This window comes from Microcaecilia unicolor, chromosome 1 (genome assembly GCF_901765095.1).
Source record: "Microcaecilia unicolor chromosome 1, aMicUni1.1, whole genome shotgun sequence".
NCBI lineage: Eukaryota > Metazoa > Chordata > Amphibia > Gymnophiona > Siphonopidae > Microcaecilia > Microcaecilia unicolor.
Window position 1 is genome coordinate 553624714 of NC_044031.1, and position 25097 is coordinate 553649810.

The window sequence follows — 25097 nt, forward strand, 5'->3', positions numbered from 1 at the left end:
CATGCTAAGCAATGAGAACAGCAAATGAGATCATTCTTCCTCTTCTCACCTGCCTCTTAAATACTGTCCATCAGTACACAGTATCCATACTGGTTAAGCGTGGTCTTATACTAAGATACAAAACATTTTGCCAAATTTAAGACAGGCGATGACCTCAAGTGTCAGCATAAAACTTAACCTTCAATGCTAACATATCTCATACTTACAAAATGGCAGTCAAATGAACTGTGCATATATCTTTCAATTTAGTATATGTATACGATTTTTCTTTGAATCAATTTCCTCTTGATCCTTGGGGTACCAGCTCAATCAGAAACACAGCTGGGATCTGGCACCCAAAGCATTCATTCATACGTACCTGTAGATATTTTTATATTTCATATACCCTCCCAACTCAGATCAATAACTGCAACAAAAGGCCCTTACCTCAGGCCATACACCAAGGCTCCTTCTAGATTTCTATGATTATGAGCCCCAAACACAGATGTTATAGTGTTTCCACTACATAATGATTAGAAGCCCCTTCCCAGGAGCTATGAATGCTGCCTGTACAGCATCCCAGTCTACGCTGGCTAAGTTAGCAGAAGACTTTAGCTGAGAAACGTTATATTTACAAGGTATATTTATTTGTTGCATTTATACCCCGCTCTTTCCCGCTCGGTAGCAGGCTCAGTGTGGCTTACATAGTATGGAATTACATTGTATCACAGAAAGAACACCGCTGTAGCAATAGTAGAGGTATGATGTGGTTGTTAGGAAATAGGTTGAGATAGGTGAAATGGGCAGGGGATGTAGGGGTAGGAGAGGTAGGAGTGGTGTAGAGTGGGTTCATAGGTTAAGTCATTGTAATTATGCATTTTACATGGTGAAAAATAGAAGCTGCTTTGGATTGTCTTTTTACAATAGAAAGACAAGATGTAAATGTAAAAATAAGAAATCAAACCCAGGTTCTCTGTATGGCAATAAGTAGTATTGGAAGTGAGTCCCCAAGCCAATAGTAGCTTTGGTACATTTATCACAGAACTTAAAATAAATTTACTAACAAAATTCTACTTAAACAATTTTAGCAAGTGTTTACTTTCTAAATTCTATTAATTACATTGTAAGAAAAAGTATATACCTCTACAGCCATGATGATAATAGCAGCTTTCTTTTTGATGGTTGAATTAGCAGGGAGATTGGTTAAAGAATGAACTCCCATCCCAAGACTACTGATTGGAGGAAGATCAAGCCAATCTGGATCTCTAATCCCCCCCATGCAGTCTTTTGCCATGGGGTAGATAGTGCCATTTCCATCTCTCAGAATGATAGGCGATTCCTGTGTAAAAAAATTGGAATTGTAAAGTTCCAACAGGACACTTCAGATCAAAGAAGTAATGAGTAAAAGACAAAAAGAACATGTTTAAAAGAAAAGCAGTTTCTCTGAATAAGTTTTACTCCTGTTGAAATTCTGTGCCAAAAAAATTCCAAATTTGCAAAATTCTGTTCACAAAATTAGCAAATCCTGCAAGTTTGTCATAATTTAACCAATATTACAGCCCTCCCTCCCTATACTCAGATACCATACAAAATTTTCCCAGCACTCTTAGCATCCATTTTTGTTTAATGCCTCTCCCCTCACTGCACCCACACACCATCCGTATTTTTTTCAATCACTCTCCCTCCACCCACACTCAACGTGTAGTTAAACTCTGGAATTCGTTGCCAGAGAATGTAGTAAAAGCAGTTAGCTTAGCAGGGTTTAAAAAAGGTTTGGATGGCTTCCTAAAGGAAAAAGTCCATAGACCATTATTAAAATGGACTTGGGGAAAATCCACTGCTTATTCTAATAAGCAACACAAAATGTATTGTACTGTTTTGGGATCTTGCCAGGTACTTGTGACCAGGATTGGCCACTGTTGGAAACAGGAAGCTGTGCTTGATGGACCTTCGGTCAGTCCCTGTATGGCAATACTTTTAAGTGTACATAAGTATTGCCATACTGGGACTGACCGAAGGTACTTCTATCCAGTTTTTTTTTTTTTTTTACAGCCCTCCCTTCCTGTACCCCCACATTGCATCCAACGTTTTTACAGCCCCCCCCCCCCTCCCTGCAATCACAAATACCATCCCACTTTTTTTATAGCTCCCCTCCATCTACCATCCATAATTTCTTCAGCCAAACTCCACCTTCACCTATGAGGCAGGAGGAGGAGGAGCTGCATCAAGAGTACCTCTTCGGGGTAGAAAACCCCCCCAGTCTTTCCTGCCCTGAAGAGGCACTCCCGATGCAGCTCCTCCTCCTCCTACCTCAGGGGCAAGCACGGAGCAAAGGGCATGATCTTCCTATTTAAAGGTTTTCACGAACAGAAATAATTTTACCAGCTCCAGGAATGAGTTGCAATTCCCCACGGATAGGCTCTGTCTAAAATCCTTAAGCTCACCTTCTAAAATACATGGAACAAAAACCACAACTCTTACTCCTAACCGGCAGCAGGCAGGAAAGAACCCCACTCTTTCCTACCTGTTGCGTCTGCTCTGGGCCAGTGCCGTTACTTCTTCCAAATGGCCACCGAGACTATTGCCTGAAGTCTCGATGGCCATTTTGAAGGTGGCACCAGCCAGAGAGCGGCGGCAACGAACAGGAAAGTGTGAGGTTCTTTCCTGCCCCAAAGAGGCCCCTAGACCACCAGGACGTACTCAGGTAGGCCCGAAGAGGGCCCACCGAGGCTCAAGGGAGAGTCAGAGGGACAGAGGCCAGCCAGCATCCTTTACCACTGCCTGTTGTTGTTTTGGTTTTTTTTAATTGCTCTCAAGAGCGCACATTATGCACGGCTGGGGAATTCTGTACAAATTTTGCAGTTGTGCAGAATTCCGTCAGGTGTTACAACTTGATACTGTAAGTAAAGAGATGCTTACATGAGATTTAGATTGTACTGATCTTAGGCAGAATTTCACTTTCTAGCCATGGTAGCCCAGTTCTGTAGTTTATCAGGTCAAAGCACATTGCACAGTTTATAGTTTGCTAGACCACCCTAGCTGCCAAGGCACAGCACAGCAGTGTACAAACTATCAAATCAGAAACAGGAAAGGAACTCCAGTTATTGATAGTAAAGTCAAACACTCATACTGAAAAGCAAGAGGGCAGGGGCAGGGAAGGGCGGATACTCAAACAGAAAACCAAAAGGCAGGACCAGGAAAAGGGCAAGAAGAGAGGAAGGGGAAAGAATCTCATGCTGGAAAGACTTATCAGACTGTTTAAAAAGCCAAGCTTTCAGATTGGCCTTGAAAGTCTTAAGGGAAAGTTCACTGCAGAAAGAAAGTGGGAGAGAATCCCAGATATGAGATGAGAGGAAGAAAAAAAAAAAAAAGCACTGTCTAATAGATTCGTAGTGGGCATGCTTGGGGCCAGGAAGGACAAGGTGGTGATCATTAAGGGAATGGAGAACCCTTAAAGGACAGTAATAAATGGTGAAGAAGGCAAGATAATTGGGAAGACCTATTCTGAAAGCTTTAAATGTCAAGAGTGCAATCTTGTGTATTTTGTGTATTATAAGTTTCTTGATGGGTAACCAGTGATGATGCTACATTAGAGGAGTAGTGTGATCTGAACGACAGGAGGAGAAAGGAAAGAAGGGTAAACCAGGTAGAGATGATGATCGTCATCTGCATAAAAATAAGCAGATATACCTGAGGTCTGAATAAGAGCAGCAAGGGGACTAAGGAAGAGATTAAGTACTAATGGGGAGAGAATCAAACTTTGGGGAACACTGCAGTGGAAGTCCCTATATGCCGAGGAAGATGAGGGTACAATAACCTTAAAGGAACTATTAGATATGAAGGAAATAAACCAGGAAAGAACCTCACCAGCAATACCAAGTGAAGAAAAATGTGAGAGCAGAAGAGAGTGATCCACAAAGCATATTTTCAAAGCACTTAGCCTTCCAAAGTTCCATAGGTTTCTATGGAACTTTGGAAGGCTAAGTGCTTTGAAAATATGCCTCAAAGTCAAATACCGCAGATAAATCTAAGGAAACTGCCAAGACAATTTTATGTTGGTCAAGATGGGAGTGAATTTCATTGAACAGGGATGTCATCACTGTCTCAGTACTGTAATGGGGGGGGGGGGGGGGGGTGGAGGATGCAAGGCAAGTACTTTTTCAGTGAACATGGTAAGCTGATTAAACACAACCTTTTCCAACACTTTTGACATAAGAGAGAGATTTGAGACTGGGCAGTAGTGACTATGGACAGAAGGATTGAAAGTGGCTTTCTTTAAGATCGGAAAGGCAATATCCTGTTTCCAAGAGTTGAGAAACTGGATGGAAGAGAAACAGAGATTAATTATGGATAATAATGCTGGAATCAAACAGAGTTCAGGGGCTTAAACCCATGGCTGCTTATAAATATAAAATAGGTTAGAAGTAGGCTGTCGCCATCTTTTGCAAGGAAGTAATTTGAAAGCAGAGCTGGCGCTAAACGGCAAAGGGTGAGTAGGATAGGAGATATAGAAGGGTGGGGTGGTAGGGGTAGTTAGCGATATATCCTGGCCACTTTATCGTTGAAGCTAATTTGTACATACATCTTTTGTAGGGGGCAGTCCTTGAAAAAGCCTTGTTAAGGGCGAAACATGCATGTCGAGCAGTAACATCAACCCCTGGGTCCGATACATCTTTAAGATGAGTATCTGATATACTAATTAAAATAATTTAAATAAAAAAAAGAATAAAATGAAAAATGCATTAACAAATGTGAACCAATGAAGAGTGTTGTGCTGAATTGATTGCCATTCAGTAAAGTTGGCAATACGCACAGCTGAGGTCACTGGGATAAATTTATTCTTTATATGGACATTTGAATTGTATTGACATAAGGATAAGTGTGTGGAAGCCAAATCATTTTCATATGTGTTAACTGAGGTCCCACTGAACATACAGAAGGAGCCAGTGTGACTGCTTCTAAAAGGTAGCAGGATCCTAAATATAGGAACCTCTAACTGGGACTAAGATCCAACAATGACTTTTAAAGTCTGCCTATTTCAGAAATTCTGCAGAGACCTTACGTTGGCTGCTGTAGCTTAAATAAAATGGACAGTACATCACAGTAACAAAGTAGATAATGGTAGCAAAGGACTAACAGGCTTAACAGGCATGACTACTTGTAATTACCCAATTGACTAATTCTCTCAGCTCTAACCCTCGTCGTCTCTTCGCCACCCTTAACTCCCTCCTCAAAGCGCCCTCTGCTCCCATCCCCACCCCCTCGCTCTCTCCTCAATCACTGGCTGACTACTTCCGCGACAAGGTGCAAAAGATCAACCTTGAATTCACTACCAAGCCACCTCCTCCTCTTCACCCTTCAACCCTCTCCCTCAACCAACCAACCCAGACCTCCTTCTCCTCCTTTCCTGATATCTCCAAGGAGGAAACCGCCCGCCTTCTTTCCTCCTCAAAATGCACCACTTGTTCCTCTGATCCCTTCCCCACCAACTTACTTAACACCATCTCTCCTACTATCACCCCCTCCATCTGTCATATCCTCAACCTCTCTCTCTCCACTGCAACTGTCCCCGACACCTTCAAACATGCCATAGTCACGCCACTCCTCAAAAAACCATCACTAGACCCTACCTGTCCCTCCAACTACTGCCCCATCTCCCTCCTACTCTTCCTCTCCAAGATACTTGAGCGCGCAGTCCACAGCCGCTGCTTTGATTTTCTCTCCTCTCATGCCATCCTCGATCCGCTTCAATCCGGTTTTCGCCCTCTTCACTCGACAGAAACATCACTCTCTAAAGTCTGTAATGACCTGTTCCTTGCCAAATCCAGAGGCCACTACTCCATCCTCATCCTCCTCGATCTATCCGCCGCTTTTGACACTGTCAATCATGACTTACTTCTTGCCACACTGTCCTCTTTTGGGTTCCAGGGCTCTGTCCTCTCCTGGTTCTCCTCCTATCTCTCCCACCGCACCTTCAAAGTTCACTCTCATGGATCTTCCTCCACCCCCATCCCCTTATCTGTTGGTGTTCCCCAGGGATCTGTCCTTGGACCCCTTCTCTTCTCAATCTACACCTCTTCCCTGGGCTCCCTGATCTCATCTCATGGTTTCCAGTATCATCTCTATGCTGATGACACCCAGCTGTATCTCTCCACACCAGACATCACCGCGGAGACCCAGGCAAAGGTATCGGCCTGCTTATCCGACATTGCTGCCTGGATGTCCAACCGCCACCTGAAACTGAACATGTTCAAGACCGAGCTTATCGTCTTTCCACCAAAACCCACTTCTCCTCTTCCTCCACTTTCTATCTCAGTTGATAACACCCTCATCCTCCCTGTCTCATCTGCCCGCAACCTCGGAGTCATCTTTGACTCCTCCCTCTCCTTCTCTGCACATATCCAGCAGATAGCCAAGACCTGTCTCGTCTTCCTCTTTAACATCAGCAAAATTCGCCCTTTCCTCTCTGAACACACCACCCAAACTCTCGTCCACGCTCTCATTACCTCTCGCCTGGACTACTGCAACTTACTCCTCACCGGCCTCCCACTTAGCCATCTATCCCCCCTTCAATCTGTTCAGAACTCTGCTGCACATCTCATATTCCGCCAGAACCGATATACTCATATCAACCTCTCCTCAGGTCACTTCACTGGCTCTGATCAGATACCGCATTCAATTCAAGCTTCTCCTTCTTACCTACAAATGCACTCAGTCTGCTGCCCCTCACTATCTTTCTACCCTCATCTCCCCTTACGTTCCCGCCCGTAACCTCCGTTCACAGGATAAATCCCTCCTCTCAGTACTCTTCTCCACCACCACCAACTCCAGGCTCCGCTCATTCTGCCTCGCCTTACCCTATACTTGGAACAACCTTCCTGAGCCCTTACGCCAAGACCCCTCCCTGCCCATCTTCAAGTCTTCGCTTAAAGCCCACCTCTTCAATGCTGCGTTCGGCACCTAACCCTTACCGTTCAGTGAATCCAGACTGCCCCAATTTGACTGCCCCTATCGGACCGACTGTTCACTTGTCTATTAGATTGTAAGCTCTTTGAGCAGGGACTGTCTCTCTTTGTTAAATTGTACAGCGCTGCGTAACCCTAGTAGCGCTCTAGAAATGTTAAGTAGTAGTAGTAGTAAGATTTATAGTCTGATCAGTTGCAGCATGAATACGTAAGATTTATCACTCCTTAGCTAACAGAGGGTGGTAAACAAATATAATGTAACCTAGCACATTTTATCATCTTCCTCCAACACTCTTCTGGTAGGAACACCAATATGACAAATGCAGCTATAATAATCATTCAGTACTAGTGAACACATGCGCTTTACTTCCAAATCTCTTAATAAATTAAGAACAACAAAAGAAATATCCATTGCTCACATCACTTAATCAACAGTATTGTTTGAAGATTTAGAGTCCCTTTTACAAATGCATGCTAAAAATAAGAGTCCGCTAAACATTAGACAAACCCATATATTCCTATGGGCACCTCTACAGTTTAGCGCATGCTAAAAATGCTAGCATGGCTTTGTAAAAGACCCCTAAGTAAAGAATCGCTCTCAATATGACAGAGAAAATATTCTAATACATACCTGTCCAGCCGTAAAAATTGCAACATTGCGCTCATTCTGACCTAGAAAAGCGATGCTGCTAGTTGGAAAATTGTTTTCCTGTTCGGCTTTTCCAGTGGCAAGGTCAAATATGCAGTACCGTACCCAGGTACCAGTCTTCAGAACAGCATGAACACCTTTATCAATATCAAAGAAAACAGGAGAAAAAGTTATTAATCATATCTACAAAAATTGTATGTTACCAAAAAATAGTTATTAACATATTTGATATATGTTTTTATACTGAAATTTGTTATTCAAATCAAAATGGATAACAGAGTTTCCTTATTAAACAATTCAGTTGAGAAAAATAGATGACGATAAAAAACATGACCCATTAAGTCAGCAAGTTACAATCCAAAAATAAACATGGGGGGGTGGGGGGGGCATCAGAGGCTTGAAAACAGTTTGCCAAAAAGGAGGAGGGAGGATGCATCTAAACAATGCAGAAAGAAAAAGGAGCAGTATTTTGGGACTATTATCCATCATTATATAAAAGGGAATCATTATACAAATGCAGAGCTATCATGTCTGCTTTCTGCAAGGATGTAGATTACTGAAAGTTACACCGGAACCATTGGAGCATTTAATTAGGCCCATGTGAGCAATGGTAGTGCAAATCTGCAAAGCTCCAGGACTAGATGTCTTTTATATTTAACTCTATAAATTATTACAGGACAAGGCCAGTTTAGGTTTCTGCACCAAAATTAGCTAGAAATTCCTATTCTGCCATGTTTCAGTCAAAAATACAGGTGAAGCTGCGGGGGGATCTGGCTTATCCTGCAACCGCAACCGCGGTAGGAGCTGACTGACCCTAACACCGCCGAAGCGGGAGGGGTACAAAGCTGCCCTACAGCCGCACAAAGCGGGAGGGAGCGCCGGCAGAATTTATGTCTCAATCCAGCCCCGTAAAACGGAGGGGAGAGGAATGCAGCACCTCAATGTAACACAAACTCGTCTCAACTCTTGAAGAATCCAATTGAAAAAACTTGAACACGAAGTCCTTCTGAACAGGAACTGAAGACTAAACTTGAACCTGAAATGCAACCAGAATATAAACAGTACAGATATCTGGGAGGGGCTATGGATTGATCAGCTATGATTAATGGAAAGAAAATTATCAGGTATGATACATAATTTTACCTTCCATATCATCATGCTGATCAATCCATAGACTGGTGGGATGTACCGAAGCAGTACTCACCCAGGGCGGGACATTGAAATCCCTGACCGCAACACTGAAGCTCCAAACTGGGCCTCCGCCCGAGCAGCCACAGTCAAGCGGTAATGCCTGGAGAAGGTATGGGCCGATGCCCAAGTTGCCGCCTTGCATATCTCTTCCAAGGAGACGGACCCGGCCTCTGCCATCGAGGCCGCCTGAGCTCTAGTGGAGTGAGCCTTCAGCTGGACAGGCGGCACCTTCCCCGCGGCCACATAAGCTGCTGCAATGGCTTCCTTGACCCATCTTGCCACTGTAGGCTTAGCAGCCTGCAGACCCTTACAAGGACCTGCAAACAGGACAAACAGATGATCCGACTATCGGAAATCATTGGTCACTTCCAAGTATCTGATGATGTCTCACATCCAGATATTTGAGAGCAGAGTATTTCTCTGGGTAGTCCTCCCTACGAAAGTAAGGGAGACAGAGCTGCTGATTCACATGGAAGCGAGAAACAATCTTGGGCAGGAAGGAAGGCACTGTGCAAATAGTCACTCCTGCCTCAGTGAACTGCAGAAAAGGCTCTCGACATGAGAGTGCCTGGAGCTCGGAAACTCTTCTGGCTGAAGTGATAGCCACCAAAAAGACTGCTTTCAACATCAGGTCTTTCAGAGATGCCCTCGACAAGGGTTCAAAAGGCGGCTTCTGCAAGGCTCTTAGCACCAGGTTGAGATTCCACGCAGGCACCACTGAGTGCAGTGGAGGGCGCAGGTGATTAACTCCCTTGAGAAAACGCACCACATCTGGCTGAGAAGCCAGGGAAGCACCCTTCAGGCGGCCCCTGAAGCAAGCCAGAGCCGCTACCTGGACTTTAAGGAAACTGAGCAACAGGCCTTTCTCCAGACCTTCTTGCAGGAACGCCAACACTGAAGAAATTGGAGCAGTGAAGGGGGAAAGTGAGCCTGCTTCACACCACGCTGCAAAGGTACGCCAAACCCTGGCGTAAGCAGTAGAAGTAGAGCGCTTCCTCGCTCTCAGCATAGTGGCGATGACCTTGTCTGAGAAGCCCTTCTTCCTCAGACGCTGCCGCTCAATAGCCAGGCCGTAAGACCAAAGTGGGAGGGATCCTCCATCACCACGGGACCCTGATGCAACAAGCCCTGCTCCACTGGCAGTCGCAGAGGGTCGTCCACTGAGAGCCTGATCAAGTCCGCATACCAGGGACGTCTGGGCCAGTCCGGACCCACCAGGATTATCCGGCCCGGATGCTTTGCCACCCGGTCTAGCACCCTGCCCAACATGGGCCAGGGCGGGAACACATAGAGAAGCTCCTGTGTCGGCCACTGTTGGAGAAGAGCATCTACTCCCAGGGATCGAGGGTCCCGTCCTCTGCTGAAAAAGCACGGCACTTGGCAATTGGCCGATGACGCCATCAGATCTAGGCTCGGCTGGCCCCAGCGCTTCGTGATGTCCAAGAACACCTGCGCTGATAACTGCCACTCTCCGGGATCCAAGGTATGGCGACTGAGAAAGTCCGCCTTGACATTCATGACTCCGGCAATGTGGGCCGCTGACAGCTGCTCCAGGCTCGCTTCCGCCCACTGGCATAGATTCATGGCCTCCTTGGCTAGAGGGGCGCTCTTGGTACCTCCCTGGCGGTTCACATAGGCCACAGCCGGGCATTGTCCGACAGGACCCGTACTGGCTTCAACGCCAGTACCGGGAGGAACTGCAATAGCGCCAACCGAATGGCTCTGAGTTCCAGGAGGTTGATAGACCACTTTGCCTCTGCAGGAGACCAGAGCCCCTGCGCTGTCCTTCCCAAACAGTGGGCTCCCCAGCCCGTCAAAGAGGCGTCCGTCATGATGACAATCCACTCCGGGGTCACAAGAGGCATCCCTGCAGACAACTTGTCTGTCTTCAGCCACCAGCTCAGCGCCTTGCGCACTGCTGGGTCCAAGGGAAGGCGCACAGCATAATCCTCCGAAGTCCAGCGCTGCAGCAGAGAGTGTTGTAGTGGTCTCATATGAGCCCTGGCCCAGGGCACTACTTCCATCGTGGCCGTCATAGAGCCCAACAGCTGCACATAGTCCCAAGCCCGAAGCGGAGAGGCTACTAGGAACTGGTCCACCTGAGCCTGAAGTTTGACAATCCGATTGTCCGGCAGGAACACTCTGCCCACTTGGGTGTCGAATCGAACTCCCAGATACTCCAGGGACTGAGTCGGGCGCAGCTGGCTTTTCTCCCAGTTGATGATCCACCCCAGGGAGCTCAAAGGAGCAATCACCCGGTCCACAGCTTTGCCGCACTCTGCATAAGAGGGGGCTCGGATCAACCAGTCGTCCAGATAAGGATGGACTTGTACTCCTTCCTTTTGCAGGAAGGCCGCGATGACCACCATTACTTTGGAGAAGGTCCGCGGAGCAGTAGCCAACCCGAACGGGAGGGCTCTGAACTGGAAGTGTCGTCCCAGGACTGCAAAACGCAGAAAGCGTTGATGAGGAGGCCAGATGGGAATATGCAAGTACGCGTCCTTGATGTCCAAGGATGCCAGGAACTCCCCTGCTTTCACTGCCGCTATAACAGAGCAGAGAGTCTCCATGCGAAAGTGCCGAACTTTCAAGGCCCAAATGACCCCTTTGAGGTCGAGGATAGGCCGTACAGAACCTCCTTTCTTTGGTACCACAAAGTAAATGGAGTAACGTCCCTTGCCAAGCTGATTTTCTGGCACCGGAACGACCGCACCCAGGCGGATCAGATTGTCCAAGGTCTGCTGCACTGCCACAGCTTTGACCGGACACTTGCAGGGAGAGAGTACAAACCCGTCTCTTAAGGGTCGGCAGAACTCTAGCATGTAGCCGTCTCTGATGACTTCCAGCACCCAAGCGTCTGAAGTTACCCTGGTCCACTCGCCCAGAAACGAGGACAGGCGTCCTCCAATCTGCACTGGGCCATGGACCAGGACCCCGTCATTGGGTACGAGACCCTGGGGGAGGACCGGAGGGCGCACCTCCGGGACGGCGGTCTCTGCGAAAGGAATGCTGCTTGGGGGAGAAGTTCCTCTTGAAGGAAGAGGGGGCAGAGGAGCCCGGCTTGCCCGGACGGTACCGACGGGCTTCCTGAAACCGTCCTCTGGAGTTACCGGGGTGCGCACTGGCCCGAGCCCTGACCTCTGGTAACCTCTTGCCCTTAGACGTGCCGAGATCGGTCACAATTTTGTCCAGCTCGACCCCAAAGAGCAGCTTGCCTTTAAAAGGCAACTTAGCCAGGCGGGACTTAGAGGCGTGGTCAGCAGACCAATGCTTCAGCCAAAGCCACCGCCGCGGAGAGACTGTCTGAGCCATACCTTTAGCTGAGGCTCTCAAGACATCATACAGTAAGTCTGCCAAATAAGCCAAGCCCGATTCCAGGGCCGGCCAATCAGCCCTCAAGGAAGGATCCGAGGGGGAAGCCCGCTGCACAATCGTCAGGCACGCCCTGGCCACATAGGAGCCGCAAACTGAGGCCTGCAAACTTAAGGCAGCCGCCTCGAAGGACGACCTTAAGGCCACCTCCAATCTTCTGTCTTGGGTGTCCTTTAGGGCCGTGCCACCTTCCACTGGCAACGCCGTTTTCTTAGTCACCGCAGTGATTAAAGAATCCACGGTAGGCCAAAGAAGGCCTCCCGTTCACTTTCAGGCAAAGGATAGAGGCGGGACATAGCCCTAGCCACTTTGAGGCTCGCTTCCGGGACATCCCATTGAGCCGAAATTAAGGTGTGCATGGCATCATGCACGTGGAAGGTTCTAGGCAGGCGCTTCGTCCCCAGCATAATGGCGGAGCCAACAGGGGCTGAGGGAGAGACGTCCTCTGGAGAGGAAATCTTCAAAATGCTCATGGCCTGCACTAACAGGTTGGGCAAATCCTCTGAGCGAAAGATCCGCGCTGCAGAGGGGTCATCCGCTCCATCCGAGCGGGAATCCGTCTCCTCCAAGGAATCCCCAAAGGACCGTTAGGAGAACTCAGATACACTGCCCTCATCTACATCAGAGGAGACAGAGTCCTCTAAGGCCTGGGAATCCACCCGAGGGCGTTTACTTCCGGGGGCCTCAACCCCTTTATCGGACAAGGGAGCAGAGGCAGCGTTTTGCATAAGGAAGGCCTGATGCAGCAGCAAAATAAACTCGGGGGAGAAACCCCCCAGACTGTGCACTTCAGCAGCCTGGGCCACAGCCCTAGACGCACCCTCAACCGGCGCTCGCAAGAGCGGGGGAGAAACATGCTGCGCATCCAAGATGGCGTCCGGCGCGACACTCCGCGAAGGAGCCGCGCGGGAAGAACGGTGCTTAACTTTAGCCGCTTTTTGCCGTCGCCCAAATCAAGGGCGGCCATGGCATTAACGTCTCCCAGCTCAAGGGCGGCCCAAGAAGAAGCCGTCCGAGCAGAGTGGCCAGCCAAGATGGCGGAGGCGAGCAGCGGGGGATGGGCGTTTATGGCGGGAAAAACAGACTTTAAGACCCCTGCATCCCCGCTAGAAGCGCACACGCGGTCCGGGGAGTGATTCTTCGCGCCCTCGCCCTCCGACGCCATAGGCCACGTGGAGATCGATCGGGGAACCCCCTGCCCGCTATAAAAAGGTAAAAATTACCTGCTTCTCGCTCCGAGCTGTAACGAACTGGTGTCCCAGTGAGTAGCTGCAATAAACGTTTAAATAAACGCTGAAATAAACGCCCTTAAGGACGTCCAAAAAAATTTTTTTTTTTTCAACGGAGCCAGCGGGAGGGGGGAGAAAAGGAGGGACCTGGCACCACCAGGTTTGCACTTGCTCAAGAAGAGCCCTCAACCCCAGGTACTCAACAAAACCTAAAAATTAGGCTTGGAGACCTAGCCAGAGCTGCTGCTGTGTGTGACCACCACCTGCTGAGATAGAGAACATACTGAGGAGTTTCCGGCAGCACATGACCACATATAGGGAGGCAAAAGGATTGCTCTCTATCTCCACCTGCTGGTAGATGGACACAACCCACCAGTCTATGGATTGATCAGCATGATGATATGGAACGCCGGTAATTGGGAAGCAAAACCGGTGCTGGGCAGACTTCTACGGTCTTCGCCCTGATCATAACTGAATATACATGGAAAGTTCAAGAACAGTGCTGGGCAGACTTTTACAGTCTGTGCCCTGAGAAAAGCAAGGACAAATCAAGCTTAGGTATACATATAAAGTATCACATACCATGTAAAATGAGTTTATCTTATTGGGCAGACTGGATGGACCATACAGGTCTTTATCTGCCATCATTTACTATGTTACTATGTATACGCAGAGAACCAGCATACAGCTTTTTCCTTATGTGACCAATGAAGCTTTTGGCATGGTGATCCCCAAACCTGGTAAAGAGTCTCACTGTTCTATCTCGCTGCTTTACATGGATCAGAAATTCATGTTGTGTCAATAACTGATCTTGATTACCCCCTTGTTTATTAACTACACGAACAACGCTGGATTAGTACCCTGAATACCTTGGAACCGATAGGTCTAAATTCTCATACTGAGTAGACCGCTTTCTTCTGAAGAATGTACAATTCCAAAGCCTTCTGATTTTTTAAGACAAAGAATTTTGAACTACTTTACTGTGTGGGAGTCCCATTAAGGTTCCTGTCTTGTCCAGAGTGGTTTCAATAAAGATATTTAGAGAGACACTTCCAGTTACGGTTTAGGGATTATGTTAGTCTCTTGAAAGCATAGGACGTCATGTTTTGAAGCTCAGCGCTACTATTGTTATGTAAGTTCTATTATTTTGTTGAGTGAATGGGATAGCTTTGAAGAGCGCTAATTTTCTTCTGATATTTTTTGATAAGCAAGATAGCAGCACTGGCACTTAGTCCCCATCGGGAGTGGAATGAGAACTAAGTACTTTCTTATGAATATCTTTATTCTTTTGAAAACAGTGTACAATGGTGATGTAAAATAAAGAGAAGGTTTTTAAGACCGATGAGAAAAAATGGAGTCTGTTTTATGGCAACATGAAGAATGAATGTGAAATGCTGAAGTTGGGACATTTGAGAAAAGGAGAGAAAAAAAGATCTCAAATGTCCCAACTTCAGCATTTCACATTCATTCTTCATGTTGCCATAAAACATATATATATAAAGAAGATTTGATAGTAATATAGTAATTCAGAAATTAATGCCAACATATTAGCAGATAGACCAGCTTTGATCTTGTCAGGAATCACAAGTTGAGTCTGTGAAAGGGCAGCACACAACAGTCAATAAGAAGAATTCTCACATCCATAATAGCTCATTACCTAAAGGAAAGCAAAGTCCATGCTTTTAAGTTTTGATTCCGAAAAAGATATTTAATACGGAAAGCTGGCAGAATATATTCTGAGTAATGGAGTGCTTTGGGCTTAGGGAGAAGTTTTTAAAGTATGTTGTGGTTCATTTATTTGCAGCCTTAACTAATTTAATCAGTTTATTTTAACTCTCAGATGTAATGAACTGGTATCTTGGCTCTGTGAGCTGCCTCAAACTGTTTAGGTGCTGGCAGAATATAAGATCTAGTGTATCACAATTAAAGAATGACACTGTCTCTGTCCTCGTCCTGTCCTCACAGGTTTTATCCCAATCCCTGACCTATAGGCTCTGTCTGTATCCTCGCCCCGTCCCCAAAGATTCTGTCCCTGTACCCGTGGGCTCTGTCCACATCTGAAGAAGCCTAGAACATTGATGATTTTATATTTAAATCTTTTTATTAAAATATAAAAAGGAATATGCTGTGTAACTGTTTATAAATCACAAAAAGAAAACAATAAAAAAAGCAACTATAACAACCCACCCCCGCCTTCTAGCCTTCAAACCCCAACAATAGCTGATTTCTACTACCCCAAGGAACCCTAATCCATCCTGTTAAAATGTACAGGGGTATAAAATACAATTCATTCTGTATGCCCTAGTGGGAAAGAAATATGACCTATGAAGCACTGTTATGATTTTTTAAATCTGTGGATGAATAATAAGTCATCAACAATCTCAGGTTCCATCCTTCCTGCACAGAAAATGACTTCTCAGATGATGTGCAGGTAGCAGGAATGTACAGGATCCCCCATACAAATTTTGCTAGTTGTGGCCAGCACTTTTGATTGTTTTTCCAAAAAAATGACAACATCGCCGCCTACATCACTCGAACATAAACAACTGATCAATTCATTAACAGCCTTCAAAGTAGAGAATGACACGGTGACAAAGTCTGTTCCTATCCCCATGGGCTCTGTCCCTATTCCCGTCCCTGCGGGATATGTCTCCGTCCCCACCGGCTCTGTCCCCATCCCCACGGTTACTGCGGGTCTCCATCCCATTCTCTAGTTGCAATGTAAAGTGAAGATACTTACCTGTAGCAGGTATTCTCTGAGGACAGAAGGCTGATTATTCTCATAATTGGGTCCGCACCGGCCGGGGAACAGGCATTTCACATAGTAAAAGGTTTGCTGGAGCCTTCTGAGCGCGCTGTGCGTTGAACTGCGTATGCGCTGTGTCTTCCCGCCCGCCACATGGCTCTGCTCCTCAGTTCAGTGAAGAGTAAAAAGAGACAGAAAAGGGAGACAACTCCAAGGGGAGGAGGGCGGGTTTGTGAGAATAATCAGCCTGCTGTCATCGGAGAATACCTACTACAGGTATCTTCGCTTTCCCCAAGGACAAGCAGGCTGTATTAATCTCACAATTGGGGTATCCCTAGCATCTAGGCTCATCCAAAACAACAAATGTTGGTTAATTGGAACATGCAATGGCAAGGACATAACATCGATTAAACTGAAACTATATACAACTAGCTAAGACTGCAGCCAAGATTAGACCAAAAAAGGCCTAGGGAGGTGGAGTTAGATTCTAAACCCCAAACAGATTCTGCAGTACCGACTGCCCAAACCGACTGGCGCTTCAGGTATCCTGCTTAAGGCAGTAGTGTGATGTGAATGTGTGGACTGAAGACAACATTGCAGCCTTGCAAATCTCTTCAATGGAGGCTGACTTTAAGTGAGCCACCGACGCAGCCATGGCTCTGACATTATGAGCTGTGACATGGCCCTCCAAAGTCAGCCCAGACATAAGTGAAGGAAATGCAATCTGATAGCCAAATTGGAGATTGTGCATTTCCTGATGGCGACTCTCCTCCTGTTTGGATCAATAGAAACAACCAACTGGGCAGACTGTCTGAAGGGCTTCGTCCGCTCCATGTAAAAGGTCAGTGCTCTCTTGCAGTCCAAGGTGTGCAAGCAGCTTTCGCCTGGGTAGGCATGAGGACGGGGAAAAAATGTTGGCAAAACTGAGTGATTCAGATGGAACTCCAATACCACCTTCGGCAGGAAGTTAGGGTACGTACTGAGGACTGTTGTGATGAAACTTAATATAAGGTGCATCTACTACTAAGGCCTGAAGCTCACTGACCCTACAAGCTGAAGTAACAGCCACCAAGAATATGACCTTCTAGGTCAAGTACTTCAGTTGGCAGGAATTCAGTGGCTCAAAAGGAGCTTTCATCAGCTGGGTGAGAACCACGTTGAGATCCCATGACACTGGTGGAGGTTTGATGGGGGGCTTTGACAAGAGCAAACCTCATAAAGTGAACTAAAGGCTGTCCAGAGATAGGCTTACCTTCTACACGGAGTTGGTCTTGAGACCAGACTATGATAAGTGTAGAAGATAATCAAGCAGGGTCTGTGTACGACAAGAAAGAGGATCTGCGGCCATGCTGTCACAGCAGATGGCAAACCTCCTCCATTTGAAAGAGTAACACTTCTTAGTGGAATCTTTCCTGGAAGCAAGCAAGACCCGGGAGACACCCTCCGAAAGACCTAAGGAAGTGAATTCTAGGCTCTCAAAATCCAGGCCGTGAGAGCCAGAGACTGGAGGTTGGGATGTAGAAGCGCCCCCTCGTTCTGTGTGATAAGGGTCGGGAAACACTCCAATTTCCACGGTTCTTAAGAGGACAATTCCAGAAGAAGAGGGAACCAAATCTGATGCGGTTAGTAGCAATCAGGATCATGGTTCCGTAGTCTTGCTTGAATTTCAGCAAACTCTTTCCCACCAGAGGTATGGGAGGATAAACATACAGAAGGCCTGTTCTCCAATGCAGGAGAAAGGCATCTGATGTCTGTCATGGGCCTGAAGCCTGTAACAGAACTGAGGGACCTTGTGATTGATTTGAGTGGCAAAAAGATCCAAGGGGGTGCCCCACGTTCAGATCATCTTGCAGGCAACGCCCATATTCAGTGACCACTCGTGAGGTTGCATTACCCTGTTCAGCCTGTCAGCCAGACTGTTGTTTACGCCTGCCAGATAAGTGGCTTGGAGAAACATGCCATGATGACGCAACCAAAGCCACATCTGGACGGCCTCCTGACACAGAGGGTGAGATCTGGTGTCCCCCTGCTTGTTGGTGTAGTACACTGCAACCTGACTGTCTGTTTGAATTAAGATAATTTGGTTGGACAGCCGATCTATGAAGGCTTTTAGAGCATTCCAAATTGCTCGGAGCTCCAGGAGGTTGATATGAAGACCTGTTTCCTGGGGGAACCACGCTCTCTGAGTGTGAAGCCCATCTACATGAGCCCCCCACCCCAGGAGAGATGCATCCGTCAGCACTTTCTGCGACTGAGGAATTTGGAATGGTCGTCCTATAGTCAAATTGGATGGAAGTGTCCACCACTGAAGAGACTTCCGAAAGTCAGTGGACAGTTGGATGACACCTTCTAGATTCCCCGCAGCTTGGTACCACTGAGATAGGCTCAAACTGTTTTCGTGCCCAGAAGTGCTCCAATGAACTCCAATTTTTGAACAGGAGTGAGATGGGACTTGGTGTATTTTATGACAAATTCCACAAATTTCAGCACCTGAACAGTCATCCGCATGGACTCCCGAGCACTGTCCTCCGAGGTGCTCTTCACCAGCCAATCATCGAGATAAGGGAACACATGCACTCCCAGTCTGCGTACTGATGCTGCAACTACAGCTAGGCATTTTGTGAATACTCTGTGAGCTGACGCTAGGCCAAATGGCAATACGCGGTACTGAAAGTGCTGCATTCCCAGCCAAAATCGAAGATACTTCCTGTGAGCTGGAAGTATCGGGATGTATGTATATGCATCCTTTAAGTCCAGAGAGCATAACCAATCATTTTCCTGAATCATGGGAAGAAGGGTGCCTAGGGAAACCATCCTGAACTTTTCACAGACTAGGAATGTGTTCAGGGCCCTTAGGTCTAGGGTGGGACAAATCTCCCGTTTTCTTCTGCACAAGTACGTACCTGGAATAGAATCCCAGCCCTTCTTCCCCTGGTGGAATGGGTTTGACTGCATGGGCCTTTAGAAGGGCAGAGAGACCCTCTGCAAGTACCTACCTGTGCTGAGAGCTGTAAGAATGAGCTCCTGGTGAGCAATTTGGAGGCTTGGACTCCAGAATGAGGGTGTATCCTAACCAGACTATTTGAAGAACCCACTGATCGGAGGTTAAGAGAAGCCACCTTAGGTGATACAACATTAACCTCTCCCCCCAACAGGCAAGTCATCTGCTATAGACACTTTTAATTTGGCTATGCTTTCCTGGAGCCAGTCAAAAGCCCCGCCCCTTGCTTTTGCTGGGCAGCAGAAGGGGCCTTGGGTACATGCTGTTGACCGGAATGAGCACAATGGGGCTGAGCCTGCATAAGCTGGTGAGACACCAGAGTGAACTTACGCCTGGAATAGGAATAGGGGGTACCCAGTGGTCCGCCAAAATACCTCCCAGTTGAGGTGGTGGTAGCAGAAGGCGCCCGGTGGGAGAGAGAAGCCATAGCATCTGTATGTTTTTGATCTGATCAACCAGATCTTCTACCTTCTCTCCAAAAAGATTATCCCCCCCCCCCCAACAAGGAACATCCGCTATTCTCTGCTGGACCGAGTGATCCAGGTCAGAAACACAAAGCCATGAGAGTCTGCGCATTGCTATACCTTGAGCAGAGATTCTGGATGCCACATCAAAAGTGTTGTATACGCCCCTGGCCACAAATTTATACCTTCTGCTGCCTGCCCAGCTGGCAAAAAGATTTGGCGTGCTCCAGAGGGAGGGCATCAACCAAACTAGACAGCTGCTACACAGAGTTCCGGAAGTGGATGCTTGTGAAGAGCTGGTATGATTGGATACGGGCAGCGAGCATAGCAGCCTGATACATCTTCCTTCCAAAAGAGTCCAAGGTCCTAGCTTCTCTGCCTGGGGGCGCCGAAGCATAGTCCCTATAACTCTTGGCTCTCGAGGGCGGAGTCCACCACCATGGAGTTATGGGGTAACTGAGACCTCATCAACCCAGATTCACTGTGGATCCGATACTGGGATTCTGTCTTCTTAGGAATCACAGGACCAGACATAGGGGACGCCGGAGTATCTTATGCAAGGGAGATGTCACTGCCTCTTTAGGTGGTGAGGTGTAGTCCAGGACCTCGAGCATCTCAACCCTGGGCTCATCCTCCACGTCTATGGGAAATGGAATGGACTGAGTCATTTCCCATACAAAAGATGAGAAGGAGAGGCTCTCAGGAGGAGACAGTCTCCTTTCAGGTGGAGATGGATGGGAAGGTTCAGAGGGAATCCCAAAGGACTCATCGGAGAAGTACCTGGGATCTTCCTCTGACTCCCACGAGCACTCCTCCTCAGTGTCGGAAAGCACTTCCCTCCGAGACCATACCCGCCTTGATGCCAAAAACCCATGATCTCAATGTCAATGTCGAGGGGCCGACTCTCGCATGGACGGCGTAGCTTCCTCCACTGATGTCGATGGGGAGTCGACCTGGGTGGCAGCTAATACCAGAACTGCAAGTGGCACCGATTTCGGGGACCTCACCGTGGGTGGAGGGTCAGAGACAGCAGCAGGCGATGTGGTAGGTGCAAGCACCACCGGCGCCAATGCAGATGTACGCAGCAGTCCCTCCAGAAGCAAGGCCTGAATGTGCACGTCGAGAGCTGCCATTGGAAAAGTCTGTGGGGCCAGAGCAGTCCGCAGCGTCGCCTGGGGTTCGGGAGCAGGAACCGGGCTGCTGAGACCGATGCGTCGGCACCTTTTGTATGGAGGAGGAGCGATCCGCCCGGCGCAAAGCTTCCGGAGCTCCCCACACCATGCATCGTGGGGGAACGGTGTGATGCTTTTTAGCCGTCGCTCGATGCACCTCACCGAGGCTCCTCGGTGCCGATGAGGACAACATCGAATCCCCACATCACCTCGGGGTCGGGCCGACGATGGACGGTCCCGGGGGAGGGGCCTGCACAGCAGGAGGCCTCGAGGCAAGGTGGAGACCCACTCTATGTCTCATGGCTCTCAGCATGCTGCGGCCTCTCAGCAGCCATGCCTACCTCCATTACCGATGTCGATGCGTTCCTTGATTTTGATACCGCCGACCTTGGTTCCGATACCGATGTCGAAGGACAGGACCGAGCCCCAAAAGGCTTTTTCTCTCTGGGTTTCTCGAGACAGTTGAGTCCTTTTCTTCATACGTAAACAAATGGCACAGCAAGCTGGGCTATGGTCAGGCCCAAGGCACTGGATACACCACGAATGGGTATCGGTGCCTGAGAAGGTCCGGTTGCACCAAGTACAACGTTTGAGGCCACTAGGAGTCTTCGATAACACGGAAGGGAAGACAGCACCGACTAAATCAAAAATCTTGATTGTGCCAAGAAAAAGGGCAGAAAATGAGGAAAGGACCCGGCCGAGCAGCCTAAAAATGGCCGCAACGGAAAAGAAAGGAAACTTTACCGGGGAATAAAATAATGGGGAAAATCACTTTTTTTTTTTTTTTTTTAACAAAATGCAACAAATTGTGTGTGTGTGGTGGGGGGGGGGGGGGGGGGGGGGGGAGAGAAATCAAAAAACTTTTTTTTTTTAAAACACAGTCAAGGCTCTTTCCCGGGCACACAGAGGAGCTACAGAAACTCACTGCTGCTCCTTGCGTGGAAGAAAAATAACTGAGTGTGGCCACATGGGAAGACACTCGGTGCATACTTAGTTCGACGTGTGGTGCGCTCAGAAGGCTCTAGCAAACTTTTTACTATGTGAAATGCCATTTCCCAGGCCAGAGCAGATCGCCGACCCAATTGTGAAGTTAATACAGCTGTTTGTCCTCGGAGAATGTCATGTAATGGAGCAGTCCTATTTCATGGGTTGATGATAGAAGGATCTGAACTTCATTATGGCAACTGGCAGGATTGCCTGTTGTCCTCATTACTCCTTGGTTTAACATTGGAGCCTTTGCTACATAAGACTGAAGAAAATGCAAGCATTGAGAAAGGTAAGCTGTAGTGGCTGGTGCTCCCGGTCCCTGGCCTAGCTCCTCGTTTTGCTGGCCAAGGCTGGACAGTAGAGCCTAACAGTGGCTATCTAGTCCCTGGACAGGACCTGGTCAAACGTGTAGCTAGACTCTAGTGTACTCTTAACTTCCAGTGGATGAGGCTTGTGGCTTGGTTCTGAGGGGCCCTGTCCGAGGGGGGAGGGGCCCTGTCCGAGGGGTGTGGATCCCCATCCCCCCTACCCCTCTTGTCTGCTCACCCTGTGTTTTGGTGTACTCTCCCCGAATAAGAGGCTAGTGGCGTTCAATGCTCCACAAGAGGACCCCAATTCTCAGTCCATGCACTGTCCCACTGCCAGCAGCTCTCCCTCCCCCATGCGGCTCATTGATGCTGCTAACTACCTTGATTCCTGCATGTACAGGCACAGCTGTGATTGAAAAGATCTGCTTTGGTCTTCACTGTGATGCTTTCTGTCTTCTCTGATGCAACTTTCTGTTCCGCACAGGTAGGATGTGTCCTTTCAATCGCAACGGTGTCTTTAGGGTAACGATGAATCAGAGGGCCTGAGGGAGGATGAGACGGGTGCTGCTCTGCTTCACCAAGAAAGAGCAAAGTGGAAGGAGGGATAGACAGATAGGAAGAGGTGTCTGATGGAAGAGAGGGAGGGGGAGAGGGAGGGCTACATACTGGACCAGCTTGGGGGGGGGGGGGGGGAAGAGAGTGACTTGGGGGGGGGGGGAGAAATGGGAAAAGAAGCAGGATGGAAGAGGGAGAAAGAAACTGGAGTCCCAGAAGGGAGCCATACTGAACTATGGGGGTGTGAAGACAGAGGAGAGAGTCTGGGCATGGAAGAATAAGGGTTAGGGACAGAGGGGTAATGCTGATCATGGGGGGGGGGGGGCGAGAATAAGGAGAGAGGGGGCATGCAGGACAGGGCACGACACACATGGGAAATGCTGAATTGGGACACAGATGCTGAAACAGGGACACAGGGGTAAATGTTAGTATGGATACGTACAGGAGGAGGATGGTGGACATGGAGAGAGAAGACGTGTGTGTGTGTGTGTCTGTGTGTGTGTGTGTGTGTCTGTGTTTAAGTTTGCACTGTTGACATTTTTGCCACTTTATTCTTTGGCATTTAATACATATTTATAGTCTTACTCCCTACCCTATCTCCGCCCACATTAGCCTCCCCAAACAGCTGAGCCACCAACCACCTATGCCCTCTGGGCTCCCCCTGCAGTTCCCAGGCATTGAAAAGGGGGGGAAAGAAAAGAAAACTAATTGGCTGTGCCTGGCTTAACTTTATTCCCTTGTCAGGGACTCTGCCATGTCCCGCCTACGAGGAAAACAGGAAGTTACATCAGGAGGTCGGATGCAGCAGAGGTCCCAGGACTGGTAGGAGCAGGCAGCCTGTCTTTTTTAACTACAAGTAAAAATTTTCAAATTTGGACCATCACCTTAGGGACACCACACAAACTCCTTCCACTGCTAGATACTTTGTTTAATTGTTTGTATGGTGACTCTACAGGATGTGCAGACCACTAGCCCTGAGCATTTTTACTTTGGTTGACAAGGACTGTGAAAGGCAGCCCTTGCCCCAAAGCCTACTTTCAAATACAGCCACCAAAGGCAACCCATGACCCAAAGCCTACATTCAAATAGGGCCAGACACTTTGAAATAACACAAAATCCTGCAAGAAGACACTCAGAACCTATACTGAAAACTTACTATACCATAACAACCTTAATCCACCTATGAAAAGACATGGATATAAATATTATACTAGGCCCTAGAGCACCAATATACCAGATACTGGGAAACAGTCTAGCTTGTCCCACAGATTACTACACCAACAATACAGATGCTAGCAGAGGAGTGGACAACCTCAGTTCTCGAGGGCAGCAACCCAGACGAGTTGTCAGGATTGTTTATAGTGGAGCCTTAGGGAAGGCCATAATATGGTCCTCCTCTGATAACTACCCAGTCCCAGAGTAGGCCGTGATATTCTTCTCTCTTATCCTTCCAACTGTCATGTGGAATATAATAGTTTGGACAGGTAAAGCAATAGGGTTTCTGTCTCCTAACACTTACCCCAAGATACAGTGGACCAGCCATTCCCAAGATATAGTGTGACAGAGAGATCAGAGGCTAGTTTCCTTCCAAAGGGATAGTCTTTATTCCAGTATAGATAATAACAAAGCAATCAGATGATAAAGTAATTAGGCAATAAAACAATTAGGTAAAATAATTAGGCAGGGTGATCAGGCAAGGTAATTAGGTAAAGTAATTAAGGAATTAGGTAAAGGAATTAGAGAATTAGGTAAGGAATTAGGTAAAGGAATTAGGGAAAGCACAACAAATAGAAATATTTGTTGTGGGAGGAGGAGATATCACTGTGGTAAAAATGTACTCACTGTGGAAGGTCTCAGCCTCTGTTCAGATGTAACACAGGAGTGCCTTATTTACAGTCGACTGAGCATCAATCCCCCTCCCATCCAGTCTACAATTTGCAATTTCAGCCAATTTTATTGTAACATCAGCTAGTTTCTGTCTTACTTTATTGTTTACATTAAATGGGACACACTATCTGAATGTTTACAGAAAACAGAATAATGTTTATAGAACCTCAGCACCTCCAAGGTTCTTTTACAGAAGATTATAGACGCCATTATGTTATAGGAATTTCCCCAGTACCCATGTTTACCATAGTATTTATTTATTTTTATTTTTTTTGTTACATCTATACCCCGCGTTTTCCCACTCATGGCAGGCTCAATGCGGTGGGCAATGGAGGGTTAAGTGACTTGCCCAAAGTCACAAGGAGCTGCCTGTGCCAGGAATCGAACTCAGTTCCTCAGGACCAAAGTCCACCACCCTAACCATTAGGCCACTCTTCCACTCCATTGCACTGTGCTATCTAAGACCTAAAAACAGCTATTTATTCTCTCTCAGTGTCCTTGTGAATGTAGAATTAGTGGCACCATTTCTGCCAGGGCGGGGGAAGAGCACTCCTTGCTGGAACAGCGTGACCTCGAAGTACAGAAAGAGGAA

The 25097-nt window shown here is 47.6% G+C and overlaps 1 protein-coding gene across 1 annotated transcript in view; it reads right to left on the reverse strand.

Annotated features, from left to right (window-relative positions):
* Positions 1 to 25097, reverse strand: part of UBR5 (ubiquitin protein ligase E3 component n-recognin 5) — a 651214-nt gene that overhangs the window by 325022 nt on the left and 301095 nt on the right. The window contains 2 exon segments of the mRNA XM_030189847.1: positions 1121 to 1318; positions 7576 to 7730. Coding sequence (XP_030045707.1) covers positions 1121 to 1318; positions 7576 to 7730 — 353 coding nt within the window.